Raw genomic sequence first — 10426 nt, 5'->3', positions numbered from 1 at the left:
CCAACTCGAAAAAAAAAAAAGAGAGAGTTTTCATCTAAACCTAGAAATTCTAAAAACTAGTTGTTTGTTCACTATTTTTTGGCAGTGTTAAGAATTATTAAATAACTAGGTATTTGACTTCCTAAGAAGTGGGGTATCACCATATATATGCATTTGAGGACTTGAATTTACAAATAAATACAGAGATTATTTTATATTTTTATATCTCAGGGATGTTGTTTCAATGCTAATAGTGAAAAATACTACCACCTTTCTGCTTTTAGGTTGGAATGTTGCATCAGCAGGTAGAAGAATATGAAAAAATCAAGCAAGAGATGACCATGGAGTATAAGCAGGAGTTGAAGAAACTACATGAAGAAGTGAGATTTTAGTTTTGTTAAATGTTGTGTGTGTAGTTCTCTCTCTTTCACCCTTGAGAACTTTGTTAATGAAAGCCAGTTTCTACTTTGTAAAGTGGGAAATACATATTCCATGAAAGATACAGGAGTGGCAATCCATTTCTCTGTTCTTTAATCCAGGTAAAGAGGTTTGCCTAACTGTAGGTTTGATACTACCTAGAAGAGATGCTAAAATATGTTTCTTGGTTGAGTACCTGAAAGAAATAGAGCTGTTTTTGTGTAATACTGTGAAATACTTGATACCAAAAATTACATTTAATATTTTAATTTTATCAGTTACTAGATTATAAATAATGGAAGATCCAAAGATTTAAGAAACATTTTGGGATAAATAAGAAAAGTAAGAAAATTCTGTCCATTAACTCAATTTTATTCTTCAGATTTGGAAAAAACTGCTTTTATTCTGATTTAATTGCAAAGTACTCTTCTCCTGCATCCTGAATATCAGTGCCCTGCAAGAGCATGGCTTGAGAATCACAGACCTAGAGGAAAGAAAAAGAGTTTTTATTTGCTGCTTTATCGTGGGGCTGGGTGGTAGGGTCTTTAAATGCAGGGCTATTGTAATACAAAACTTTTGTTAAAATTTTTTAAAAAAATTTTTTCTTTGAATATATTTCTTTACTAGTGTTTGTTTTACATATTTAATTTTTAGTTTCCTTTTGTGTTTTAGTTTGTAAATCTAACATGTTCTCAGTAGTACTGGTTAGCACTGCTCTTGTTTTCATAATACCAATTTGTCTCACCACTACTCTTTACAAATTCTTAAACTTTAAATATAGAAATAACTGTTTCTACAGTTACGCATACTGAAGAGAAGCTATGAAAAGCTTCAGAAAAAGCAAATGAGGGAATTCAGAGGAAATACCAAAAATCACAGGGAAGATCGGTCTGAAATTGAGAGGTTAACTGCAAAAATAGAGGTATGTTCATAGTAATAATTTGTTCATAGTGATTGTCAGCCTTCACATAGGAAAATGCTGTTTCTAATGGCACTATTTTCTGAAACCAATTTTCTACTATCTTTAGGACTGCCACTAAGCTGTTTCAAAGGTGAGAGGGTGATCCACCATATATCCGATCATCATCTGGTTCCCTGGGTTAACGGGGTTACTGGCCATCAGTTCTCAACAGGGCAGTACCACCCTTAGGGAGCATTTGCAAATGTACGGAGGCATGTTTTTTTTGGTTGTCAAAATGACTGAGCATAATAAAACTGGCATTTAGGGGACAGGGACCAGGGATACTAAACATGCCTAAGAGTGTTCCACACAGGAAGAATTATTGTACCTCAAATGCCAGTAACTCTCCCATTGGGAAACATTGACCACTAGTTACAGGCAGTCCTCTGTGGACATTGTTCTTGTCTTATATATCATTGTATCTCAAGCACCTAATAAAATGGGGGCTTAGTAAATGTGGAAAGTACATGGCACTTTTTGTGCAAAGTAATCTCTATATCAGATTATTCTCAATTCCCATTTAGATGTAATAAGGCATTCACTTCCTTCTCTGCTGACTTTGTTTTTATTAAGACCGAATAACTCCATGATTATTGTATATATTGAGAACTTAAGGGGAGGTGGTGAGCTAATAGTACCAAGAGTGGATGAAGGAACAGCACAAGGCTGTCACTCTCTTCTTCTGTCCTTGCCATTAGTTCTTCACTGGACATAAGAATTCCCAGGGAGCTTTTAGGCTCTCAGAAATGCTGATCCAGCAGTATGGCATAGGACCTAGGGATCTGCATTGTATCCAGCTCCCCTAGCTTATTCTGATTTGAGAAACATTGTTTAACATCTTTGTGTGATCACTTACAAGTTTTTACTCTGGGTGACCTGTCACCCACAAATGCCAGTATATTATTATTACTTAAAATTATAATTTCTGTGTTTAATATTCCTTTATATCTCAATTTTTTTTTACATTTGAAGAGCTTAGAATCAGAAGACTGCAGATACTGCTTCCCTTCCACCCTTTTTGGCAATACCTTTTCCCCCCAAACCCTATATCCTTCTTGCTTCTCATTGCCACTTCCTGACTATTCTCTTTTCTTTCTACCTCAAAAACCCCATCTTTGATTTTCATGTTACCAGCCTATACTGCCAGCCAATGTACATAACAACCAAAGTAGTCATCATCTGACCTCTGGTTTATTTCCTTGGCTCATTGATTTCAGCACCCAGCTCACTGTCAATTCTCTCTAACATTACTCTTATCATAACTTTGAGGATCTTAGGATCTGGAGGGATGATGCTTACAATACTCTGACCTTAACAGTTTCTTGGCTTTCTTTCCTCCATAGATAGTTTGATTATCTCTGTGTCTCATCTACTTATTCCCATTGCCATTCCTTAGCTCTTGTCATTACCAATATATGCCACTCCTCTAGAATCTCATTTTCAAGCATTTAATTATCAGACTACCAGTCCCTATCTTTTCAGCTAACTCTTTCTAGTCCTTTGACTCTCAGTAATCATTAACCATCCCTTAAAATGATTAAATTCTGCCGCCTTTTTACTGCTCCATTATCTACTTAGTGTTCTCACTTATCGGTCCTTAGCCAGCTTTTAAATTCTGTGATTACATTTTTTACTTTCCCCTTCATCTCCTGTGCTCCTCTCTTGCTTCCTCATATTTGCTTGGCAGAATGACAGTTCTGCTTAAGTCCACCTTTCTGCCCACTCTCTACCTGTCATGTATCACTGAATGTGGCTGGAGAAAAACCTAATCATACTGTCTGTTCTCACTTTAAATTCATGGTCACTAACCTCAAATGGGTCCTAATGCTACCTGGAATCGTACTGTATTTCCTCTCATCTCCTACTTTCCACAATGATTATTTCAGACTTCTGCTTTTCTCCTCAAACTCTCAGCACCTTTCCCTACATCCTCACCTTTGGGTTGTATCTTCATTTCTGTTTATAGACTTCCAACTCTTGTGTCCACCCACCTATCTGCATCTGTGCCCATGTACCCTGACTTCCTTCCTGGAGGAACTACCCATGCCCTCCCCCTTTTCTACCCAAGGCATTACCCTAGTAGTTCACCTTCTCTTTTCTGCACCCTTAATTTTTTTTCTCTACTGGATATTTTTTTACCAGCATCCAAATTTCTCTCCTCTTAAATATCCTCTCTTGACCTGCCTCTTCCTCCTCTGCCCCATTTTATTTCTTTCATTTTATAACTAAAAAATTACTTCAGTCATCTGTACTTGTCTCCAGTTCCTCTTGTCTCATTTTTCTTGTACCCACTCAATAAGGCTTTTGTCCCCTCACACTGCAGAAGCTGTTCACATAGAGGTCACCAGTGACTTCCACATTCCCAAAGCGTGTGGGCTGGTCCTTACCTTCCTCATCCTACCTACAGCTTTGTAGGAGAGCTGGTCTCTCCCACCTCCTTAACCACTTTCTTGACTTGGCTTGAGAAAAACCACATTTCTCTCATTTTTTCCTTGTTCATCACTCCTTAGTCTCCGTTATTCCTTAACCTAGGGTCATGTCAATGGACCTTTCCTTTTTTTTTTTTTTTCCTATCTACGCTGACTCTCCTATTGATCCCGTTGAATTTCATAGCTTTAACACTGTATATGCTGACAATTCCCAAATTTATATATCTAGCCAATACCTCGCCTCTTCATGACAGAATAACTTTCAACTGCCTGTTTTGTATCTCCACTATGATGTCTAAAATAAACGTGTCAAACTCAACATGTCCAAGCTAAAGGTCCTGTCTTTCTCTCCCTCATCTCCCCAACACTGATTCATGTTTTAGTTGATAGCAACTCAGTTTGCTCAGCCTAAAACCTCGGAGTCATCCTAGACTTCTCTTTCCTCAGCATGGTAGCCAGAATGATTCTGCTGTAATGTAAGTCAAATTATATCACTTCCTATACAAAAACCTTCCAGCAGCTTCTCTTAAAAACCTGTTATCCTAATGGCCTACGTGGTCTCATTCCCAGTTAACTCTCTTACCTTGTCTTCTCCTACTTTCCCTTTCATTCACTTTATTCCAGCCACACCAGTCTCCTTTCTCACCCTTAAACACACCAGGATGCTCTTATTTCAAGGCTGTTCTTTCCACCCAGAATATTGTAACTTCACCCTCATCTCCCTAGGTGTTTACTTAAATGTTTTTCACTCAGTCTGGCCATCCCTTTTAAAAACTACAACTCCAACTCTGAAGACTTCATGCTCTGTTTTCTCCAAAACATGTATTACCATCTGCTATACCATGTAAGAAATGTGTCATCTGTTGCCCCCAGTTGAGTGGGACTAGGGTTGTTGTTTGTTTTGTTAAGTATTGTATCCCTGACACCTAAAGCAGTACCCGGCATATATAGTAGAATGATTGAATGAATGAATGAATGAATGAATATCAGAAATTTGGTTAACAACACTTAAGGAGCCTGAGACTTCTGGAGTTGAGGGTCCTGGAAGACAGTGATAGAAAGATTGAGTTTCCTTTCCCTTTGATTTGCCCCATTTTCATAAATATTGAAATCATTTTCTTGATCATGCAATTTGATGTTACCATTGATCCATCATTAATTTGGAACTGTTTGGCTTTGGGTTACAAATATTTGTTAAAATTAGGACAGATTTTCTTTGTTATTCAAGCCTTTGCAGTTCCTCTGTTGAGATAATACAAATTTGGATATCAAAGGATATTGTGTTATCTGAATCTACTTGGTTCTTGAGTTCTAGATACTTAGAAGTAAGATTTAGATTACCAAGGGACTTATCTGAAAACGTAATCTGTTCAATTCCTGGGTCTGGATATCAAGAATTTGGATAGCGAGGGATATCTGTAATCATACTTTAAAATTTTAGTTATCTTAGCATCAGTTTTCTGAAAATTCACTAGAAAATTATGACAACCCTTAGGTGGCAGCAAATCAATGAAAAACATCTGAATCCAGTTCATAGCATCTGTGTTTCATACTCCTCACCATTAGGGTGTTAAATTTAGAAAGACAGATATCCAGAGGGCACAGTATGTGATGAATTTAGTATTACTCTCCAGCTCTGTTAGCTAAGTGAGTAATGGGGCTCCCGCTGTGGAGAAAGGTGCGAGCGTACCCAGGGACATGGGGAGAATAAAGTAAAAGGGAGTCTGGGAAGTAGTGACAGTGAGGAGAAGCACTCAGAAATTAAGTACTCTAATTGCTTCCTCAGGAATTCCGTCAGAAATCGCTGGACTGGGAGAAGCAACGCTTGATTTATCAGCAACAGGTATCTTCACTGGAGGCACAAAGGAAGGCTGTGGCTGAACAATCAGAGATAATTCAGGTAGGCCTAAGACTTTTTAAAATAATGAGAAGCAGATAGGTTTTGATCAGGTTTGAACTACCTTAATGCAGCGTCCTGGTACCATTTAGCCTCTTTCAGCTTCTCTCCACGAACCCTGCTCTCTTGTTTAGGAAGCCTCTCCTCAGCATCTAGACTCAGCTCCTCCTTCCCTCCTGCCCTCACACATGCGTGCATCCACTCTCCTGTCCAGGCTCATGTCCTTGTGCCAGCTTGCTGCTTTGCCTCCTTGCTCGTTTCTGACTTGCTCATCCACTCTCTGTCATTGTCTTGCTTACTCAGGCTCACTCTATGCTTGCATCCGTGTTCACTCTCCTCATCTTGGTCCCTAGCTTTGTCGCCCTCTCTTCTTCCCCTCTCTTTCTTCCCTACCACAATCCCATTCCTCCCTCTGTCTCCTTTTCCATGTCTTTCTGTCTCTTGTTGGGTCTCTCAGCTCTACCATAGTCTGCCTTGCTCCATCCCTAGGGTCACTGGGGTGTCTTGACTGAAGTGTCTCAGCCAGGGAGCTTCAGTTAGTCTGCCTGTGCGGACAGATGTGGAGAGAGTCACGTAGAAATGGTGTGCACACTAACTGAAAGTGGTGTCTTTGTGGTAACAAAAACTTATTTTAGAACACCGATAGAAACTTTTCTTGTAATGGCTTAAGCAAAACCAAAAAATAGACACCTACTTTAGGAATATGTCTTGTAAGAACATATTCAGCTCATTCCTTTTTCAGTTAGAATCAAGAACATTAAAAGAAACTAAAAAAATTTGTGATCATCTGTTATGTGCTAGACATTGACCCAGTGCATCTTGTATGTGTTCTCTGTTTAATATTATGATAATCTGTCAAGGTTGGTAGTCATCTTAGTTTTATAGAATGAGGGAACAGACTGGGTAAGTTGAAATAGCTAGAAGGGAGGGTTTTTGGTTTTTTTTTGGCTTTTTGGGTTTTTAGAAAAATCTGCATTTATTTGCTGTTTTAAGTCTCAATAATGCATTAACTTTTTGTTCCTCTCCCTGAAATATCAGCTGTCTGATAAACTACCAACAGTGGCTCTGCTGTGAGTGACTTCATTCAAAATGATAGGAAAAGTCCACAACAACTGCAAGGAAGAAATTTATTTTCTAGGCCACAGCAAGCTATGCAGCCAGACAGACCAGTGAAATCCTGAGATGTCTAGACCAGTTTTTTGACTTGAATGCCAAAGCACCATAGAGACCTAATAACTATAAGATACTGTTTATATATATATATATATATATATATATATATTTTTTTTTTTTTTTTTTTTTTTTTTTTTTTACAAAAATTTTTTTGGGTTTTCTTGAGATGGGGTCTCGCTGCATTGCTCAGGCTGATCTTGAATTCCTGGGCTCCAGCAATCCTTCCACCTTGGCCTCCTAAAGTGCTGGGATTATAGGTGTGAGCCACCACACTTGACCAAGATATTGTTATATTCTAGTTGTAGCCTTCAGATTGACAAAAAAACAAATTGAGTCTTAATTTTTACAGTTCTCAATTATTTATCCATGGAGTATTATTGATTATAGATTCTCTTTTCAAATTACTGTTATCCTATTTCATATTACTGTTGTGATTATTGACTATGTAATTAAAACTTCATTGTTAGTAAAAATGAGATTTTTACTTACTGTAATTCAGCTAGGGCTAGAGTAAGAAGCCTTGCTTTTACAGCCAACATTTGTTTTTCCTACTAAGGGTGTTTGAATTATTCTTCTGATAGTTTTGTTTAACCTAAAACTGTCTGATTGTTTAATAAAAATGTTACATATAAATGTATTTATCCTTCTCCCTTAGCAAACTAAATAAAATTTAATCTTTCAGTGATTCAGTATATACCAGTGCTGTATGATCATCATTTTTTTAAACATCTAAATAAACTTATCTATATCCATTAAGTAGCATTAATAGTTGTCATCATCTTGTCAATTTTTATTTTAATTGTGGTAAAATACACATAAAATGTTCCACCTTAACCATTTTTAAATGTATAGTATAGTAATGTTAACTATATGTACATTATTGTGCAACAGATCTCTAGAACTTTATCTTGTCAAACTGAAACTCTATACCATTCCCTACTTCTTATTTTTGGGTGGAATATTACAGAGCAAATCATAGATATCATCTTATTTCCCAACAGGTAAGGACTTAAAAAATAACTACAATATATCAGTATCACATTAATAGAATAATAACTTCTTAATATAATTTAATATCCAGTCTGTTCACATTTCCCCAGTTGTCCAGAAAACTATCTTTTTACAATTGAATGTTTGAGTCAGATTCCAGTCAAGGTTGATGTATTGCGTTTGGTTGAAAGGTGGGTCACCATTGAACAATAACAGTAGAAAACCTGGGAGGCTGAGTAAGTGGATATTAATCTACCCTCCATTAAAAAAAATCTTTGTATAATTTTTTTCTTATATGTTTTTAACATCTAAAAGTATAATTCAGAAACAACTTCTCATTCTTTGACATATGTTTGCTTGATTTCATTTCTTTTAATCAGCTATTAAAATTACATAATGCTTGTTTTAGAAAAATGAGAAAATGCGGATAAAATGAGAAATAAATAAATCACCCATAATTCTACCGTTAAGAGATTTACCATGAATAAAATTTTGGTGTAAATTTCTTCTGACTTTGTGTATGCTTACATACAGTGTGCAGTACATTCATGTACTTTTGGTAGGAAAAACCTGTATGCACTGTGAATGGGAAAGGAGGGGTAGTTGCAAACTTTAAAAAGTCCTGAAAGTAGCAAAGTGTTGATAATTTTTGAAGCTGTGTGATAGGGGTTCATCATCTTACTCTCTCTATATTTGTGTATGCTTGAAATTTTCCATGAAACAATAACTTTAAAATAAATAGAATGCTTACTGACAGGTACTATGCTAAGTACATCACAGCTTTAAAATTTTTCCTTTTTAAATATGACATGTCAACAAATTTGTAGTCATAATGATTGCATAGAAGTCCACCCTATCGTTAAATGTATAATGACATTTGTAACCAGTCCCTTATTATAGAACATTTAGCTTTTCACTTTTCACTTTTGTAAATAGTGCTTAGATTAACATCCTTATATAAACATTTAGGAGTGTTTATTTTCTTAGGAAATGGCCTTAGAATTGGATTTACTGTATCAGAGTACCTTCAAATATTTTAATATATATTGCCAAAGTTTTGTCCAACGATGGATTGGTAGACTTTCTCTAGCAGTATGTGAGAATATCCATTTCCTCATACTTTCCCCACATTGAGCACTATTATTTCTTTTGACTTTCCCCACTTCTAGGCTTGTCTTTGCCAATCTTATAGGTGAAAAAAAATCATTGTTTTAATATACATTGTTTTAATATGAGTGAGGTTGAGCACTTTTTTCATCTGTTTGTGGCCATCTTCATTTTTCCTAAATTATTTGCGTCCTTTATTCACCTTTCTTTTAGGATGTTTATTTTTTTATTTTTATTTTTATCTTATTTTATTTTCTTTTTTGAGACGGAGCCTCTGTTGCCCAGCCTGGAGTACGGTGGCCTGATCTCGGCTGACTGCAACCTCTGCCTCCCTTCAAGCAGTTCTCCTGCCTCAGCCTCCTGAGTAGCTGTGATTACAGGTGCTCGCCACCACACTCAGCTAATTTTTGTATTTTCAGTAGAGACGGGGTTTCACCATGTTGGCCATGTTGGTCTTGAACTCCAGACCTCAAGTGATCTGCCCACCTTGGCCTCCCAAAGTGCTAGGATTACAGGCGTGAACCATCGCACCCAGCCGGATGTTTATATTTTACTATTCTGAAAGAGCTTTTCATACACTTAAATATGAAGTATAAGCCCTTTGCTATTATGTTACAGTTGTGTGTGTGTACTCAATTTACCTTAATTTTTGCTCAGTATTTTTTATGGAAATACGATTGTTTTATAAACAGTTAATTAGAATTGCTTAATTCTGTCAATTTTTTCTTCAGTGTTTCTATCTTTGTTATCGTACTATAAAGTCTTACCTAAGTCAAATTTCTTCTAATGCTTTATCATTTCTTTTTAATACATTTTATCTAAAAATTACTTTAGTGTAAGGTATTTGATAGGAATCTAAATTTGTTTTTTAAATGGTTATATAATTTACTGACTATTACATTTTCAGGATTGGACAAAATGACTTTAAAATTCATATGGAATGATAAATGAATGATACTAGCCAACTTTTTTTTTTTTTTTTTTTTTTTTTTGTGAGACGGATTTTTGCTCTTGTTGCCCAGGCTGGAGTGCAGTGGTACGATCTTGGCTCGCTGCAACCTCCGCCTTCCAGATCAAACGATCCTCCTCCTCAGCATCCCAAGTAGCTAGGATTACAGGCGTGCACCACCATGCCCAACTGAATTTGTGTTTTTAGTAGAGACGGGGTTTTACTATCCTGGTCAGGCTTGTCTCGAACTCCTGACCTCAAGTGATCCACCTGCCTCAGCCTCCCAGAGTGCTGGGATTACAGGTGTGAGCCACTGCGCCTGGCCGCCAACATTTTTTAAAAAGGAGTAATGGGGGGATGTTTGTTCTATCAAATATTAAAATGTATTTTACTAAAAAGTACAGTTGTTAAACTGTAATGCTAGATGTAACAACAGAATGGTGGTTATATAGTATAGGAAAAGGATCAGTACAGTCTGAAACCAAGGTCATTTCTGTTTAGAAGGCTATTTTTTCTCTTGCCTA

The 10426-nt window shown here is 36.6% G+C and overlaps 1 protein-coding gene across 50 annotated transcripts in view; it reads left to right on the top strand.

Moving 5' to 3' along the window:
- Window positions 1-10426, top strand: part of CEP63 (centrosomal protein 63) — a 105071-nt gene that overhangs the window by 43027 nt on the left and 51618 nt on the right. For all 50 annotated transcript variants that reach the window (XM_063611350.1, XM_055295365.2, XM_063611369.1 and 47 more), the window contains 3 exons: window positions 264-359; window positions 1196-1318; window positions 5573-5686. In XM_063611350.1, the coding sequence (XP_063467420.1) occupies window positions 264-359; window positions 1196-1318; window positions 5573-5686 (333 nt within the window). The remainder of the gene's footprint in view (window positions 1-263; window positions 360-1195; window positions 1319-5572; window positions 5687-10426) is intronic.

The sequence above is a fragment of the Symphalangus syndactylus genome, chromosome 10 (assembly GCF_028878055.3).
Source record: "Symphalangus syndactylus isolate Jambi chromosome 10, NHGRI_mSymSyn1-v2.1_pri, whole genome shotgun sequence".
NCBI lineage: Eukaryota > Metazoa > Chordata > Mammalia > Primates > Hylobatidae > Symphalangus > Symphalangus syndactylus.
Note: the sequence above shows the minus strand (reverse complement) of the source record. Positions and strands in the feature narration are given on the sequence as shown.